The sequence below is a fragment of the Paramisgurnus dabryanus genome, chromosome 13 (assembly GCF_030506205.2).
Source record: "Paramisgurnus dabryanus chromosome 13, PD_genome_1.1, whole genome shotgun sequence".
Taxonomy (NCBI): Eukaryota; Metazoa; Chordata; class Actinopteri; order Cypriniformes; family Cobitidae; genus Paramisgurnus; species Paramisgurnus dabryanus.
This window is the reverse complement of record NC_133349.1, coordinates 16,676,230-16,695,951: the sequence shown is the minus strand read 5'-3', so window position 1 is coordinate 16,695,951 and position 19,722 is coordinate 16,676,230. Positions and strand designations below refer to the sequence as shown.

At 42.4% G+C, this 19,722-nt stretch overlaps 2 protein-coding genes across 2 annotated transcripts; both read left to right on the top strand.

Annotated features, from left to right (window-relative positions):
• Positions 1–1,623: 1,623 nt before the first annotated feature.
• LOC135727993 (uncharacterized) lies at positions 1,624–10,922 on the top strand. Its single transcript, XM_065246087.2, has 2 exons — positions 1,624–1,820; positions 9,483–10,922. Exon 2 carries the CDS (start codon positions 9,487–9,489, stop codon positions 10,384–10,386), a length of 900 nt encoding a protein of 299 aa, XP_065102159.2. The 5' UTR covers positions 1,624–1,820; positions 9,483–9,486; the 3' UTR covers positions 10,387–10,922.
• Positions 10,923–12,212: 1,290 nt separating this feature from the next.
• glipr2l (GLI pathogenesis-related 2, like) lies at positions 12,213–19,328 on the top strand. Its single transcript, XM_065260809.2, has 5 exons — positions 12,213–12,535; positions 14,481–14,589; positions 14,701–14,804; positions 15,281–15,358; positions 18,698–19,328. The coding sequence occupies exons 1-5, from the start codon at positions 12,523–12,525 to the stop codon at positions 18,856–18,858; spliced, it is 465 nt and encodes a 154-aa protein (XP_065116881.1). The 5' UTR covers positions 12,213–12,522; the 3' UTR covers positions 18,859–19,328.
• Positions 19,329–19,722: the final 394 nt, after the last annotated feature.

Sequence of the window (19,722 nt, the reverse complement as noted above, 5' to 3'; positions counted from 1 at the left end):
CAAACATGTTGTTATCTGTGTTCTGCTATAAGTTTCCAAACACCCTTTTAGCCATGAAAAACATCCGCAGGTTGAGAATCCGGGACACCATAACAGTTTTTTCCAGACTTACAGTTTGTGGCAGCACATTCGCGACGTGCACGTCCGCATTATATATGCTTAAATGCAACTTGAATGAGGCTCAGCGGAGCACCGTCGACTGACGCCACGGGTCGGGTGTTTGAACAGAAACTGTCATGTGAGACAGAGGTAGTTATAAACGCGATGTGCAAACATCTATTTGTGGTGGCCAATTTTAATTTTGTGGCAGACTGAGAAATAAATGAATGTATGGGAATGTACAACAACGCTCTCACGTGTATGATGTCACAGCAGTAGGCAGCGTAAATATAACGACACGCCTATAATCCCTCCCACTCCGAAGTGATACTAAACTCGATGGAAAAGCTAACCACACCAAAGTGAGGTGAGCTGACCCGACCCAAACTAAACTAAACCGTGGGGTACTATGCAATGGAAAAGCGCCATTAGAGTGCAGGATTTAGATTATTTTTAGCATAGATCAAATTGGAAACTTTTCAAATATGGTTTTATTATGCATACATAAATGATTAGTTTGCAAAATCTGTGTAGACTGTTGAAAACTTTTTAAGGGAAGACAAGAAGACATCCTTGAGCTGTAGTATTTATTGTAGAAAGCGATCTTTAAATCAAAGCGTACCGGCATTCAGATTTGATGAATGCGGCATTCATCAAATCTGACAATATAGTTTTATTTGTCACATACAAAATCATACATGGTATAATATGGAGTGAAATGCTTTTATGACTGTCCCAAATAGTAATAATAAAAAAAGAAGATTAAAAGGAAGTGAAGTAATGTATACATAAATAGTAAGGGGGGGGTAGGTGTGAGAAGTAACCACATCAAACAGCGTGCACTACGTTGCATTTATACAAACTTTAGGGCAGTCCCCTAAAATGGAAACAAAGCACTCAACTTTGAACAGAATATAGAAAGGAATCCTGGAGTTTCATCGACCCAGACCACTTCATTATCATAGAAATGGGTTCACACCTTGGATTTCACTTTTGACTCAGACCCTTGGTCAAAGCATTAGCAAATGGCCACCAACTCACACAACAAAAGGCAAAAAGCTGCCAACACCTTGCTATGGTGCCAGTCTGGATTCTAGAACAAAAGACAGAGAAAAAGGAAAGAGAAGATAAACACACACAGACAGACACACTCACTGAAGCTGCTCCAGAGAGCTGTGGTTATCTGACTTGTTCCCAAAACAGTTGAGATAGAGGTGAACTTTCAAGTTGAAAATGTGAACAATATTGTTTATCTTTAACAGAACGTGAAACTAACATCTGCTTAGACAGAGAGGGGCGAGAGAGGGGTCACCCTGACCTATGTCATCTGATCTTAGGCACCTACATCATCAAACAGTAAACATGACAATATATGCATATTTTAGCACTTCTTCCTGAAACAAGAATCACTCATTTCATAAAGAATAAATTCATCTCAATAACTGCTGATTAAGTATGGATAAAAAAGAAAGGAGGAGCATAGAGCCCACCCCCTTCAAGATAAACATAACACCCGATGGGTGTTATTTGGGCATTGCATTCATGGTTTTCTATTGAAGAAAGCATACAGGCTTATGCAACATTGTGCCATCATTTTAGCAGGTTTCTATCTGAAACAGGAGGAGACTGAAATAGATAACAAAAGGAAAAGCAGCTTAACTTTCACTGTTGTGCACAGCAGAAGAGTTGAGTGTCAAGACCATATAATCCCTTGGAAACAGGTAAAGTTTTAATTATCAACTGTATGCTTAATGTAATGTTCGTAAGTGTTATATGGTTATATCTTGTGCAAGCATTTCATCACTTCCAGAGTGTGTTGGTCATTTTGAATCTTATGGAGAAAACGAAACTTAAAACTCTTGAACTGAAACTCAGATGTATTAAGGAAGTGTTCACTGCTTGCAATGCATTATAACTAAAATGAAAGTCAATTTCACCAGTAATGACACCTTGTGGTGTTCATTTACATAATTTTAAGAACTTTCTGTGGTTGTATCTTAGAGAACAGTTATCTAACAGTAAATTTCTGTTTTTAGTATTGTTTGCTTTGAACTTGGTGTATCCAAAAAATATACAGTTCTGTGCAAAAGGCCACCACCACACGACTTGTTGTTTTAGAAGTTTAAATGTCCATCCATATTTATTTTTCAATCTATTTTATTAAGATACAAACAATTTTTTTTGCTTTAGACGTCGTCGGTGTTTAGTATGACCTCTCTTGGCACTAAACACATCTTGAGCGTTTTTGAGCAGAATGAAGTAAAAAGATGAATTTCTTTAAAATTAGAAATAAGGATTTAATTTCATTTAGGTTTAAGAGATCTTGCAGTTTCCTGCTATTGCTCAAGTGGAATGGGAGTTTACCCTAAAAACTTGACACATCAGTTTACATTTTTATACAGTTTTAAATACTATATACACATTTCCTGTATTTTCTGGATGTATTCTATTAAAGAGGCTGAGAAACAATAATATATGATCACTATAACATTGCAAAAACGTCTCGGTTACATATGTAACCCTCGTTCCCTGAAGGAAGGGAACGGAGACGTCACGTCGTGACCGACGAATTGGGAACCGCTTCGCGGGTGACCTATCTGCTTCGAGAAACCTTTAAAACGCCAATGAACTTGGCATGCAGATAATTGCATCTGCCGGCGCCGCCCCGCCGCACAGGTATTTAATGAGCGGCAGGTGCAGTTATCAAATCAGCTATTTTTTGCTGAGAAAGCTGGACAGAAGGAAAGGGTCCGGCCGATATCAGCAGTGGAACAGCAAACTGTGGCGACGGGACGTGACGTCTCCGTTCCCTTCCTTCAGGGAACGAGGGTTACATATGTAACCGAGACGTTCCCTTTCAGTCGGTCACTACGACGTCACGTCGTGACCGACGAATTGGGAATCCCTACCAAAGCGCCACTGAAGCTGACCCTTCCAGTGCCTGCATAAACCCTCCGACTCTCCTCTTTAAGGGAACGGAAATGGGGTTGAAGCAGAGGCCGGTCACTACTTGTTCCTTAACCCACGATAGTGACTAGGCGAACTGGGAAGCGAACTCGTCAGGCGGGACTAAGATCGCTGCGGAAAGAAAACCCTCTAGGGGTCTACCACTAAGGTGATGGATAAAAAGACACGAGGTCTATAAAAAATACACTCTCTTAGCAACACTAGAGAGGCGCGGAACGAACTCCGCTAAGGGAAACATGGTAAATCAGAAACTTTCCACGGAAATACTCACAAAGAAACCACTAGGGGGCGCAATGTGGGCGCTAGCCTCACCCAGATAGTCAAGGATACATCTAGTGAGAGGCTGGCAGCCGATGCTCCGCAACATCGGCCACCAAGCGGTGGAGGAGACAAAAAACAGCTTTTTGTAACGTTTTTGCCTTAACTGCCTTCCATAATGGTGCGGTCGTGCAGCACCGAAAAGAAAGGCACCAAGCCGACACAGGAGCCGTTCCTCGATGTTCTCACTGATCTGACGAGAGAACTCGAGAGGATACCGGCTCAACACGAACACTATAGAATCTAGTGAACGTATTAGGTGTCGCCCAGCCAACAGCTCTACAAATATCTGAAAGTGAGGAACCACGAGCCAAAGCCCAAGATGAAGCCACGCTTCTGGTTGAATGGGCTCTCAACCCAAAAGGGCAAGGAATGCCCTGTTTTTCATAAGCCAGGGCGATTGTGTCTACAATCCAATGAGACATCCTCTGTTTAGTGACAGCTTTCCCTTTCTGCTGACCACCGTAACAGACAGAGAGCTGTTCTGAGGTCGGAAAGCTTTGAATGCAATCCACATACACACGTAATGCACGCACAGGACATAACAAAGCCATGGCTGGGTCTGCCTGCTCCAAAGGCAGCGCTTGTAAATTCACCACGTGATCTCTAAAGGGAGTGGTGGGAACTTTAGGCACGTAGCCCGGCCGGGGTCTTAGTGTAACGCTGGATTCAACCGGTCCGAACTGAAGGCACGAATCGTTGACCGAAAATGCATGAAGATCCCCTATCCTTTTAATAGAAGCCAATGCGAGGAGCGTCAAAGTTTTCATAGTGAGAAACCTGACGCTCACAGTCCGCAGAGGCTCGAAAGGGCAGTCCTGAAGGGCTTTCAGCACCATGGACAAGTCCCAAGGAGGAATAGAGGGAGGGCGCGAAGGATTCAGCCTCCGTGCACCTCTTAAAAACCTAATGACCAGATCGTGCTGACCCACAGATCTACCGTCTATGGGTACGTGATGCGCGGATGTTGCCGCGATATCTATTTTAATGATAAGTGTCTTCTCCAAGCGGTGCTGGAGATATAAAAGCACAATACTGATCGAGCATTCCCGGGGGTCCTCTCGTTGAGAAGTACACCATACAACAAACAGGTTCCATTTCAGCGTATACGCCTGCCTCGTAGACGGCGCTCGCGCTACAGTGATGGTGTTAGATACCGCCTGGGGTAAATCACCTAAAACCTCCGCGCCCCGTCCAGAGACCACACATGGAGGTTCCACAGATCGGGGCGAGGGTGCCATAATGTGCCAGGGAATCAGCCAGGGAGGGACTGTCGCGAGGAGAGTGAATTCTGTTAAACCAATTCCTAGTTGTCCGGTACGGCGCAACTAATAGAATGCGCTCCTCGTCCTCCCTGACTTGCACAGTGTCTGCGCAATAAAGCTTACTGGGGGGAAACCCCGCGGCCAGCTGTGTGCCAGTGCATTCACGCCGAGTGTTCCCTCGGATAATGAATAAAACAGGCGACAATGGGTTGTCTCTGAAGAAGCAAACAGATCTAACTGCTCTGCCGAAACATTTCCAAAACAGCTGAACCGACCGGGGGTGGAGCCGCCACTCGCCGGGGCGCGCTGCTCGTGAGAGCGCGTCTGCCGCTGTGTTCAGCGACCCCGATATGTGAATGGCACGAAGAGACCTCAGATACTTCTGACTCCAGAAGAGGAGAGACGGGCGAGATGCGACAGGTGACGAGAGCGCAGACCGCCTTGGCGATAGATATACGCTACAGCCGCAGTTTTGTCGGTGCGCACTAATACATCTTAAGCATCGAATCGCGTTGATGAAACGGACGAGCGCAAGATATACAGTGCACAGCTCGAGGCAATTTATGCCAATGTCGCTGGAATGTCGACCAGACCCCCGAAGCGACGAGCCCGCCGTACGTAGCTCCCCACCCCGTTGTAGAGACATTTTTGCCAACAATAGCATGCCTGGAGACCTATCTCAGTGGCATCCACACCCTGAGAACCGCTGGGTCTGACCACGGGGTGAAAGTGTGACGGCATCTCGATGTAATTATAATACTGTGAAAGCCGGTGAGCCACGCTCTCCTCGGGACTCGGTCATAAAGCCAACACTGAAGCGGTCTCATATGGAGCAGCCCGAGCGGTGTCACAGCCGCAGCTACTGCCATATGCCCCAGAAGTTTTTTTAAAATTATTTTAGTGGAACCGCAACCCTGCCTTTAAATGTTTAGGCAAGTCAGAATTGACTGAACACGCGCTTCTATGAGACGTGTTGTTAAATCGACCAAATCCCGTTATATTCCGAGAAAAGAGATCCTCTGCACGGGGCAAAGTTTACTCTTTTCCCAGTTTACCTGAAGACCGAGACGAGCGAGGTGTTTAAGTACACGATTTATGTGTGTGCACAGCATCTGACGAAACTGAGCTATTATGAGCCAATACGCCAAAAGGCAAACACCGCTCTCTCTCTCTCAGGGGCTGCAGTGCGCCCTCCGCAACTTTCGTGAAGACACAGGGAGAGAGAGAGAAGCCCGAACGGTGAGACTTTGTACTGATATGCCCACCCCTCGAACACAAAGCAGAGAAACGGCCTGTGTCGGGGAAGTATGGAGACATGAAAGTACGCGTCCTTCAGGTTGAAGGCTGCAACCCAATCCTGGGGGCGGATGCATTAAAATATGCTCCTCTGCGTAAACATTTTGAACAGCATTCTGTGAATGTGAATTCTGTGAATTCTCGACTCAGTACGCAGATCTAGGATCGGACGCAACCCGCCACTCTTCTTGGGTACAATGGAGTAAGGGCTGTAAAGCCCCGACTTTATCTCGGCTGGAGGGACCGGCTCGCTCGCGTCCTTCGCCAATAGGACAGCAATCTTCCGCACGCAGTACGTGCGCATCGGCAGCCTTCAACGTGGTGAAGCCTGAATATTTGAGAGGTAGCCGGGCACATTGAATGTATAACCGAGACGGATCGTGCGTAAAAGCCAACGCGACGGGCTGGGAAGCTCTTTCCAGGCCCCCAGATACCGAGCGAGAGGAAATTAACGGCACGATGTGTACCCGTGGCGAGCGGAGACGGGGAACTCAACGACGCGTGCTCTTTGGCCGCATTGTGAGATGTTGTGTGTAATGAAACACTCACCCGAAACCGCTGATGGATGCTGAGCAAAGGGGCTCCCTTGTAGATGTCCCGCTCGATACATCCGCTGGCGAATGAGGAAGAGGAGAACGTAGGGTTTTGAGCCCGTCCGAAGCTCCTATATGCCTCCGGGGACCTGGAGAAAGAAGAGGAATTCGCTCTTTGAGGTTAGTGGGTGCCGATTGAAGTCGGCGGAACACAAAACGAAACCAAGGATTCCCCACCCGGCCCTCCTACGGGGTGGGGGGGAGAGTGATGTTTTCACCATCTCCTGACGAGCGATCCTCTCCATCTTCAGGTCGCCCGACTCAGAGCCGCTAAGTTTCATTTTCCACCTTTGTAGCGGGCTGAGTGGGCGGGTGAGCAGCTTACGACAGGTTCCTCAGAGCTGCCGGGATGAAGGAACGAAAAAAGCCGTAGCAGGACACCCTCGGCGGAAAGCAGACCAATATACTGACGTAACGGAGGGGGCAGCTAGGCTCCGACGTGGCATGAAGCCTCAGTCTGCTCTAAAGCGGCCGATCATTGTTGGACACTCTCAGCCGCGTCGCCGAAATGGCTGGTCTAAAAAGGAACATTAGGGCGATTATTAATGACCTACTTAATGCCCGCAAGACACAACCAGAGATGGCGTCCCTGGACCACCGGGGGGTGGGCATACCACGTCCGGCGGCCTGTGGGGTGAACCCAGTCGCTCGTAGCGCCAGGTCAGAGCCACACAGGATTCTTTAGTTGCCGAACCGTGACCTCGCCTGTGCAGATCCTTCAGTGCCGTAGCCTGGCGGACCTGCATCGCGCCATGGCGCGCACGGCAGAGGCCGCCTCTCACAAGCCCGTGGGTCTGTGAGGGGAGGGAGGCTGGTCTCTTGGAGCAGCATAACCCTTAGCGGCCCCGCCGTCAGGAGAGGTGAGAGGTGATGGCTGAACGGTCGGTTCCGGGAGGAAAACGAGTTTTCCACGACCGTGTCAACCAACTTACACCCCGGGAAGAAAGGCACAGAAGGTTGGGGCTGTTCTTGCAGTCCTGAAGTGCCAATCATCTAGGCGGGACGGTGCGGGTGGGGGAGGAGCTCTCCGCTCCACACAGACCGTCTCCGCGCTCCCGAGCGTACATGGCCGCCACTCGGGGTCGAGCACGGGAGCCCCTACCCAACCCGAAGGCGGGAGTGGGTCCGAGTCGGCGACCGAATAGACGACCCCCTCTCCGATGCTGTGACAGACATAGAATCCTCGTGAGGACTGAAAGAGGACGAGAGCACGTAGAACACGCGCCACCCGTCTCTTACGGCACCTCTGGCTGTGGATGGGGGTGCTGAGAGTCACTGGACGAACCAGCTAACCGATTCAGCACCGTTTATACGGAGATAAGATTTCCGGAGTTTTGCCACCGCACCTTTAACGGGGCTCCGCAACGGAAAAAAGGGGGTGACGTTCCCGGAGGTACGAAACCCGTCTCCGCCATCCAAGAGGTTCACGCTCTCTTAGGAGTATGAACCCTCCACGAACGCCGCCTCAGCATGCACTCTTGCGCACGAGAGAGGACGATCGTGGCCACCCGGGGACCCATACATTTGCCGCATCCAGAAACACGGACAGAAAGACATATTTAAAAAGACGCTCCTGCCTCAGTGCAAGTGAAATGCTGTCTTTAAAAAGACGCAGAACACCGCAATACTCTTTTAGAGGAAACACTCTTTTAATGTGCTGATGTTGATGAAGCACACAGGGGAACGGCTACGCACACACTCAACTAAGAGTGAGAAAAAAAAATTAAAAAGAGAGGTGGAACACCCGCGAGCCTCCGCTGAAATGCCTTTGCCCAACCAAATCAAACACGCAGAGTTCTCCAAAGAGCAGAGAGTAGCTTCTCGTGAGCAGTCAGTCTGCCAGCTTTCGAAGCTAAAAAGCTGATTTGATAACTGCACCTGCCGCTCATTAAATACCTGTGCGGCGGGGCGGCGCCGGCAGATGCAATTATCTGCATGCCAAGTTCATTGGCGTTTTAAAGGTTTCTCGAAGCAGATAGGTCACCCGCGAAGCGGTTCCCAATTCGTCGGTCACGACGTGACGTCGTAGTGACCGACTGAAAGGGAACAAATAATCTAATTCTGGCATGGTGGCCTAAGACTTTTGCACAGTACTGTAACTTTATGTAATGTGTAACTTTGTATAAACATCTCTTTTTTAGGCATTTGTTTTTTGAATATTATTAATTTTCCTTATAAATACTCTTATTACTGATGGTCATGTATTCATTTAATCACCAGACTCACTCTTTATATTGTGTGATTATTATTTCATGCATCATCGATTCCACTTATTTAGTTACATATATAATGGATAGTTTACCCGAAAAAAATAAAGATTAGCCCATTTTTTACTCACTTTCACCTTCTTCTTTCAGCCACACACAGGCATATTGTTAAATAATATCCTTGCTCTTTTCAGCTTTATAATGGCATTGGATAGTGCCCCATTTTTAAATCTTCTAAGAAGTGCATCCCTCCATTTATTTCCTAACAAAAACCCATCACTTCACCTCAGCATACTTTTCAGTGCCAGGATATTATATATTGTATACAGATATGTATAAATTTTGTACCAAAAGTGTTAAATTGCAGCTTTAATCTAAGCTGGTTAGTTTTTTTTTGTGGAGTTTAAAGGCGGGGTGCATGATCTCTGAAAGCCAATGTTGAAATTTGAAATCACCTAACCAAACACGCCCCTACCCCAATAGAATCTGGACCTTCTTTTAATAAATCCGCCTCACACATACACAACCCAGGCAATGATGTTGGTTAGTAGACACGCCCCTTACTGCTGATTGGCTACAAGTGTGTTTTGTTACTCGGCCCGACTCCCTTTTCCAAAGTGTTTTTCAAAAATCATGCACCCTGCCTTTAAGGCACCTTTACTAGTAAATATTTGTGACCATCAAAATTGTGAACTTGAAAGATAAATAAGCTGATTTTAAAATTTCTTCTGTTTCAGAAAGATGAAGCGTAAAAATGCCCGAGATGTTGAAGAGACATTCTTTAAGGGTCAACATTTGAGATTGTGTGACCTAAAAAAGGAGAATATAGAGCATATGTTCCTCTACAAGACAAACATTCCTGCTTATCCTGAATCAGTGGAATTCCATGCACAGAAGTTGTCCCATGCCACTGGGAGACATGGACTTGAGGGTATTTTTCACGAATTAGGGTTTAGACAGCCATCAGAGACATCTGGTCTCCTCTGGTTTGAATTGTCATTCACGTCTTACGACATATGGTCAGCTGAGCGACGTTTTCTTAAATCATTATCTTCTCGTACCCAGTTGCCCATCCTTAAACACTTCACCACATCCAAGGCCTTCCAGAAAGGGTCTCCATATGGAAACTTCTGCTTCACGTTTTCAATTCGAGAGCTCCTGTATTTCTATGGCGCCCAGTTCTGTGGTGGGTGCAGTCCAGTTCTGCATGTTTATGAGACGGTGTTGTACCGGCAAGAGATTCTCTATTCAATTGTAGTGCATCCTCGTAACATTCAAATTTATGACCGTTACCCTCGACTTCCTGATATTGGTGATGGTGTGTGTGGGTACCTTGATGGTACCATATGGTGGCGTTGTCAGGCCCCCTCTGAAACCTACAAGCATAGGCTTAATATAAACCAGTGGAATTCCCATGTTCATGTAAGCCCCCATAAAGAAGAATATTTTGTGTGGGATCATGTGTGTGTAGCCTTTCACATGGAGCCGGGGTGGGTGTTGCATGTGGATCAGGACAGGCTACTTAAGAGAGTAAATGTGTGTCAAGTGTCTCGGCCCTGTCTCCTAAAAGACCCAGAGACCCCATTGAGTTTACATGAGGCTAAGAACATTCTAACCAATCTTAAAGCCAGTATGGGCTAGGCTGGGGCTTTGAACAAAACACATTTACAAAGAATGTCAAAGAATAATGATGCCACATATGCTAGCTACACCATTGACAACACCACTTATTACAGGCTTAATGAAGAAATATCAAGTGCATATAATTTCTCATTTTAAATAACTTTCAAATTGCCATCTTGGTCCCGCTTCATTAATAGAGGTTTAAAAAGGTCTCCTTTGTACATTAGCATAATTACAGTTTTTTTACTGTCCACCAGAGGTCTGTGTTGCATTGCTGGTGTTATTGCTTTGTCTCGTTATACTGTATCTAGTCACAGTTTTTCAACAGAAAAGTGTCATTGTAATATGTCAACATTATTCAATTCACTGTTATTTTTATTCCTTAAGAGTGTTTTATTTTGTACATTTATACTTTTATTAAAATCTGTCTTAAATCACACATGGTTTGTTGCAGAAATTTATTTTACAGCTTTGAATCTAATCTAATGCTCTTTTGGTGATCTTTGATCAGTTATGTTACTTGATGTCAAGTTGTTCGGTTGTTAAACCAATAAATTATTAAACCATTATGTTTATTGTCTATCTGTTCCCAGCAGTTAAAGGTTAATGTATTCATTGCTGAGCTATAGATTTATTTCAGGTAACAATTTGCTACACGGTCATAAAAACAATTTGGCAAGATGAGAAAATCAAAAATCTTTATAAAAACTTGTTTTAAAAGCATGCATCAGGTTTATTTCAATGCACATAGTGCATTTTTGTTGATTTTTGCAATAAAAAAATACATCAGCACCAATTTTTATGAAAGTTAAGACTGAATCGACCTGAAAATGTCAAATGGTGTAACCGCCAATTGTGCCAAAGAATAAGAAATATTAAATATTTTATCCACCTTGATGGCATGTAATCATAATCATCAAATAATAATAATAATAATAATAATTTTAAAATATACTTTCATTAGTTATTTCTAAATGTAATTTTTAATGCAATTTTGTAATATTTGTCCTGACATATGCTGAAAAAAACTCTGTTTTCTAAATAATCTTTGACAAATGATGTAAAAATGTATCTAAAAAAATCATATTAAACTTAACTAGATGATTATATTTTATTCCACATTTAATAAAAAAAAAAACCAGTTACACCAATTGACAGACCGGTTACACCGCATTGACATTTTTGCAATTATCCCCCAAATATTCTTTCAAAATGAAATAAAACCAGACTTGGTCCTCAGAAAGAGAATTTATGCAAGTAATCTGCAAATTTCTTTTGAAATTTTAACCCTTTTACATTTAATTAAACCATATGGACACAAAATAATTAACGTCACGTCATTGACCGACACCCTTACCTTACTGACCACACCACAGTAAATCAATCGTTTCAGTTTTTCTCTTGCACAGTAGATTCATAGATTGATCCAAATAAATCTTAATGTCCAGAACGTTATCTTCATTTTTCTTAAATAATTAAAACAATGTTTTACCTTAATTGTGCTCAGGGATTACAAGAAAGGAACACCGGACACACAATCATTAGATGGATGTCTAAGATCTCATTGTTTACTGACACAGCCCTTACCAATTTTCCTTCCATCTTTCTTATAAAAAATTAATAATTTACCTCAGATGATAAACTGAGCTCTGTCTCTTTAAATGGAGCCTGTCTTTACATTTCTAATAGCTTGTCCAGTCTGACTTACAGTTCAGTGTATCCAGCTGAATGCAGCAATGCCAGCACCATATAAGGCCACGTGGCTCATACAGATGATGTCATCATTACCACCACCACCACCACAGTCCTGAGTGGAGAATCCCTTCTGCCTTACACAAAATATAAGAGAGAGAGAGAGAGAGAGAGAGAGAGAGAGAGAAGGAGGGAGGTGTGGTAGGAGAAAGATAAAGTAGATACATTTTGGTAAGGGAATGTTGCAAATGAAGTTTTATTTGTAGACAGTTTAAGAATATGGTTAGGTTTACGGATCGCACAGGATGAAACATTAGATTAGATTAGTTTAGCTGGAACAAAAACTGAAAGAAAGAAAGAGAGGGATAGGGGGTGAAGTGAAACAGCTGCCAGGAACTGTGACACTGAGAGAATTAAACAGAGACAAGCAGCAACAAACCTTTGAGGAGTCATTTATTTACCATGGGAAAATCAGGTAAGTATTCAATGTTTGTCTCCATTTAGTTTTGTTTTGTTGATAAATGAATATAGCATCTGTAGTTGCCTGATATTGTGTTAGCACAGTTTGATTGTATGCCACACGGTGTGTGTGCGCGTGTGTGTGTGTGTGTGTGTGTGTGTGTGCTTGTCATTTGCTGTGTGTGTCCTCTGGATTGTTAGACAATTCTTGCTTTGTGTGAATGGATAGCATCATGCTGTTGGATATATGCCTCTGCAGAAGTGACAAACACAATTGTTTGAATATCTGTTCAGTTTAATGGTTCATGTAAAGGGACCTAACAATGTTTCCAGCTAGTTCATGGTGTTGCTTGTAAATGTTTTGGGACTGGTTGAATCAAAAAGAGTATAAAAGCTGTAAACTTAACACAAATTATGGGACTTTGATTTTTGCCAAAAGTTAGGTTTCTTTGTTTTAAACCAAGCACACAAGATACTGTTTGCAACTGCAACATTGTTAAATTACGCCGATAACATTTATCATCAGCAAATTGTCTATGAATGTCTGACTTTGACCCTTATATTTTGAATTTATAAACAAATAATACAATTATAACATGAAATATTATATAAAAAACATTTAGACAATAAGACTTTTGGACCCTATTGTGTGCATGTAGACGATACCAATACCAGGGGTGTATTCCAGAAAGTAGGGTTAACTTACTATCATATTAACCCTGAACTTTGGGTTGATCAACCCCAAACTTGCTTACTCAGGGTCGGTTCCAAAACAAAGTTTAAGAGTTAGTTCAATCGACCCCCTGTAGTAACCCAGAGTTAACACGTGCTCATGGTAACAACATAAAGGCATTGTAAATGGATCACAGATTTCACGAGTCACCATGGAATAACATTATAAACCAATACTTTCTGGCAAAATGAACATTTGGTTCACATGCCTATCAGAGACTGCAGGCAGGGGTAACTTCTGTGCCTCAGTAATTAATTATTATTATGATAGTCATCATGTATTTCTATTTGTTATACCCATTTATGCAACATTGTCACTTAAAGGGATAGTTCACCCAAAAATGAAAATTCTGTCATCATTAATTTGCCCTCATGTTGTTACAAACCTGTGTAAGTTTCTTTGTTCTGATGAACACAAAGGAAGATCTTTTGAGAAATGTTTGTAATCAAACCTTTCATGGACCCCATTAACTTCCATAGTATTCTTTTTTCCTACTATGGAAGTTAATGGGGTCCACGAATGGTAAGTACACGCATGCACAGACATCCTTCGGAGCCTTGTTTCATTAACTAAAACAAACTTACCCTGCAACATAACCTGCTCTGGAGCAGGTTATCTTCAGAGAGTCAGTTGCTATGGTAACTTACATAACCAGAAAGTTACCCCGTTTTTGACCGAAAACCGAGGTCATCCGCTTACTTACTCCTTAACTCACCCGGGTAAGTCACATAACCTGCTTTCTGGAATACACCCCAGCTCTATAGTTAGCTTTTTTCTCTTCACACTAACGCCTGTTGGTCTAAAGCTAGTACATACTTCTTAGTCTCACATCTAGTAGGATTGTTCGTTTTTTTCCTCCTAGGACTTTTTTTTACTTCCCCGGCTAAAATTCCGGGGGTTTTTTTCTCCTAGGGGGTTTTTCAACCCGGGGAGGCAGCCTTTTTGGGCTTAACTTCTATACGTTACATTAGTAATACGTTTGCTTATAATGTTGATTTATAGCCGCATCAAATTTAGCTGCTTGTGCTATCGTGTATTATGTTATGCTATCTGTCAATTTTCTGTGCTTTTCACTACATCTATTATGTAAAGCTGCTTTGATACAATTACCAAATTGTGAAAAGCGCTATATAAATAAAATTGAATTGAATTGAATTTATACATCTGCAAAGACCAACAGAAGTTTACTTTTCAATCTCTTTCTATCGATTTCCTCTTGACTTAACAGCCTCCAGGCTTTTTTGTGAGGAAGTGCTTAAGACCCATAATGAGTATAGAAGAAAGCATCAGGCCCCACCTTTAAAACTCAGCAATAAACTAAGCCGTGATGCAACGCGGTGAGATACTTTACTTTATTCTTTTGTCTTCACATCACTTCTCTTTTCACATACAGTAGCTCTTCACTTTACTATAGATGTCCATCTAAATGCATACTGTATGTCTTGTAGATATGCTGAGAGCCTGGCCAGCACCAGGATTCTGAAGCACAGCGTTGAGTCCAGTCGAGGAAACTGTGGAGAAAATTTAGCTTGGGCATCTTACGATCAAACGGGTATGAGACACATTTTTCTGTTTCCTCTTCATGTTTTCTGGCATCCTCCTGTAAGCGAATCGCTCTCCGACTGCAAAACAGCTGGGAGTCATTATGCATTGACTTTATCCATGTTGTTCAGTCTTACTAAGTGCAATGGAATGTCTGGCCAGTTTAGAGTGATTTGTAAACTGTCGCCAAATGTATAGTGGGTCATTTAACGTTTCATGGAAAAGTTTGGTTGTATATGTGATCTCCTATTGTTATGGTAACAATCAGATCACAAAAATGTTACGTTTGATAAATCATATAACACGAGAATCTTTGTGTGCACTACATCTTTTTGTTCCTGTGGCTCAGTTGGTAGAGAGCATTGCATTAGTGTTGAGTCCCAGGAACAACACATATATTTTTAACATATATGTTTTGTAACACATGTTGGATAAAGCTTTTGTCAAATGCATAAATGTAATGTAAATGTGCGTGTGTGCTGACAGGTAAAGATGTGTCTGAACGCTGGTATAATGAAGTCAACCAGTATAACTTTAACAGGCCGGGATTCTCCTCTGCAACTGGTGAGAGTCTTCACAACATCTAAGCTTAAAGGGATAGTTCAGGCCAAAATAAAACATTTTGTGACCTTCACAAAAGTACTGCTGCATGACTACAAGAGTGTCCTGGCAATGCAATACATGAACAACCCACTGTCTGTATTTCACCTGTCATAGATGATAGCACCCAAGCATTATGATGTGATATGTGTAGGCTCTGGCTTGGCTCAATGTCTGCTTTTATATACATAAGGTCCTTGCCGACATCCTTGATTGACTTTATCACTGTGTAAATATTGATACACCTCTGAGCTTTTCATATTGCTCATTGCCTTACAATCACAGGCTACTAAATCTACAAAATAGCTAAAAATGCTTCTGTATGTGTCGTAGGGTGGCCATTCGTGCCAGTTCCGCCGGACACGTCCCGAACATGTTTTCGGGTTCGTTCTCCGGAAGTCGCGTTGCTCGACCGCATACGTCATCGAGGTTCTCACATTTCAGTTAAAATACATCAGAAAATTAAGATTTATTTATTTTAAGACATACAGTCATTGTAGTTTTATTCTTACCTTAAAATGTAACGGTTGCTTTTCTGAAATTAAACCCGAAATATTAAACCTTGATGACGTATGCGGTCGACCAACGTGACTTCCGGAGAACGAACCCGAAAACATGTTCGGGACTGTTCCGTCGGAAATAATTTCACACCCCACATTAAGGGGGGCCACAAGGGGGTCCAAGCTTGTTGTCACAGGGGCACTGGCCCCCGCTGGCCCCTCCCTAGAACCGCCACTGACCAACTGTCTACCACGGGGGGTAAAGGTATTGTTATACCTCCCTTTTCAAGTTTGTTGAAGTTGTGTTCCCATATCGTTTTCGATTTCTAGTTCTTGAACGAATGGGTGTTAGATCCCGCTTGTTTACTTTGAACTGGAAAATGCTCCCACTTTTGACACAAGGCCTCATGGCAGCAGCACCATGGAAGTCAATGGTGCTCCAAAACTGTTTGGTTACAAACATTGCTCAAAATCTCTTTCTTTGTGTTCAGCAAAACACAAAATGTATACAGGTTTGGAACAATTTAAGGGCGACTAATTGATGACAGAATTTTCATTTTTGGGTGAACTATCCCTTTAATAAACACACACATACAGCACATAAGGAGTAGGCTATGGACATAACGCAGGAAGCGTTTTTTTAGAATGTTTTTAGGATTTTTGTCTGGAATTATCCATTTTTTTTAGCTATGACTCATCCTGTTAGAATGAGATTTTCCAATACCCTCCCAGTCACAGGAAATTCGCCAAAAAACAGCTGTGAGAAATCTCTTGCACCACTGTCTCTGAGCTGTTATCTCACACAGCATGTTGTTTTTTATTCCCCCCACATTGCTGATGTCTCATCCTCCTGTATGCATGAGTAATACCATTGACCACCTCAAGAGGGCAGAACACATTTAAGAGATTTCCTATTTTTCACCAGCTCATCCAAAACTAAATTGTGGCAACCTTATTTGCTTTAACTTTTTTTGTAAAAAAAAAATAAACAAAGTCAGTTTTGAAAATGTAAATAATGAGTGTTCAAAACTCTTTGATTCACTATTATTCACTACAGTAAGCTGATAATAATGATTTATAAGTTGAGCCTGCTGTTTAGGTCAGATAAAGTTTTGGGTAAAAAATAAATGTAAAATACCATGCAATTTAATGTTTCAAACAGAGATGGCGATAAAGAGGCAAAAGTTACAGATTGCAGATTTAAAGGAAAACACCACCGTTTTTCAATATTTTGCAATGTTCTTACCTCAACTTAGATCAATGCGTGCACTTCATCTTTGTATAGCGCGTCGTGAATGTGTTAGCATTTAGCCTAGCCCCATTCATTCCTTAGGATCCAAACAGAAATGAAGCCACCAAACACTTCCATGTTTTTCCTATTTAAAGACTGTTACATGAGTAGCAGTGGCGGCTGGTGACTTCTTTTTTTGAAGCGCACGATGCGAAGTTCGTCACAACATGTATGTAGCTTGTCATGTGTGTGGTTCGTCAGTTCATAATATGTGTTCTGCGCTTTGAGAGATCGTGTGTGCATCACGTGTCATGCCAAAATAAGTGCCTGCTGCCTTGAACTTGAAAAAAGACGCTTGCGTTTGCCAGATACTCACATAATCTCATGCATAATCAGAGTTTACTGTTAAGGGAGTGTCTTGCGTGTATTAAGGGAACGTGAGCGTCTCTTTTATCATAAATGGTTTTGATGTGTGTGCAGCAGGCACTTATTTTGACAAAACACGTGATGCACACAGGATCTCTCCACACGCATGACACATATTTTGGAAAAGGGAACCACGCACGTGACAATCCGAACACTTATTTTGAATTAGCGCATCCTCGGAAGAGCAGTCACGAGCCCCCACTGATGAAAAGTTACACAAGTAAGTAAAATAAAACGTGGTGAATTTTTTTTAAGCGGATTAAAAATGAGAACTATATTGCTTGGCAGAAGAGCACCAAGTTTGCAGCACTAACACCTTGGTGCGCAGTAACATCATAACTCCTAAACTTCCGTCAATATTACTGTGACAATATTACCTGAGGTTGAAGTGTTGCAAACTAAGTGCTCTTCTGCATTACAATATAGTTCTCCTTTTATATCCCCTTAAAAAATTAAAATGTTTTATTTTGTGCCACCCTACTTGTGTAACTACACATGTAACAGTCTTTAAATGGGGAAAACATGGAAGTGTTTGGTTGGTGGCTTCTAAATTCATACCCGTTTGGATCCTAAGGAATGAATGGGGCTAGGCTAAATGCTAAAACATCTATGACGCGCTGTACAAAGGTAAGTGCACGCATTGAAAAAAGATAGGTATGTATTAATTCATCTAAGTTGAGGTAAGAACATAGTGAAATATTGTAATATTGTTTTCCTTAAAACCTGTGGCTTCCTCTAAACCTGTGAATCTAGATCGGAATCTACCAGCCATGTGCAGGGGGAGGGATGCAAGCGAAGGGTGCTTGAGTCCCTTCCTCTTTTTTTGCCCAATGTGCAGTTTTTAATGCCCAAAGTGCCAATTTCGCAAACGGAAAAAGGGGGATCGCAAATGGGCAGAACACAAATGCCGGAACATGATCAGAAAATGAGCACCTGCACCCCCAAATGTCTCTGCACCGCACTGAAATCTACTTTAGAAAACAGGAATTCCTCACTTAAAAGTTCCCACTCTCTCATTTCTGCAGGGTATAAATATTTAACTTAGCACAAACATTGTAACCACACAGTTTATGAGAAAAGCACACACTTCATGACACATAAACACTGACATTTATATCCTCGCTAAAATGCATTTTTCTGTTCTAGGTCATTTCACTGCAATGGTGTGGAAGGGCTCGAATAAACTTGGTGTGGGTAAAGCTGTGGCTACAGATGGCTCAACCTTCGTAGTGGCACGTTATTTCCCTGCCGGCAACATCACCAATGAGGGTCACTTCCAGGCTAATGTCCTACCTTCCAAAAGCTGAGCCAAATGTAGATGGACATAATGAGAACAAAAGCAGCCCCTTATATTGCAGAGAACTTTATCTGAAGGACTAAACAAGATTTACTGTAACACAGTGACTTGCATAGTGCAGGCATTGGCTGGCTTACACACACAAGATCTACTTGAATGAGCTTAACTTTAGAACTGTATAGGCTTATAATAACTTGAACAAAGAGAGCTAATGCTAGTTTTCCCACAATATTTTCAGTGTTAGGACCCAAGGGCCAAAAAAAGCCTGGTAAAAACCAAGGCATATTAGTTACTCTGTGTGCGTATCTTCAGGTTTTAGAGCAACTCATGGGTTGTTAAGTAATGGTCTGGATCACTTCATGCAATGTATCGCACATTTCTCAAGTACTAAGTATTAATTTCTTTTGGTCATATTTTTGTGCTCATGTATTTTTATATTAATATGAATTAAAATCCCAAGTGTTCAAAAGCTTTACCAAATGCTGTATGTCTATCAGTTTAAAATATTTACTTATACTGTATCTGTTTGGAGCAGTTTCCCAGACAAGGTTTAGATTAATCCAGGACTAGGCCTTGGTTATACTGGGATATTAAAGTAGTTTAAAAACATTACATGTGTGCATCTTGAGATAAAACAATAGCAGTTATATGTTAAGAGACGTCAATGCAAGGTGTTTTTAAAACCCAAACATGCATTTTAGTCTGGGACTAGGATAAGCCCCGTCCTTGAAACTGCCATTTACATTTAATCCACTCACACGGTTAACTTTGGTGACAGCCTTAAAAAAGTAGTAAATAAATACTCATCAAAATATTTCAATGTATTTAGAATGACATCTGATATGTGTGCTTGCCAATTAAGATGCATAAAAAA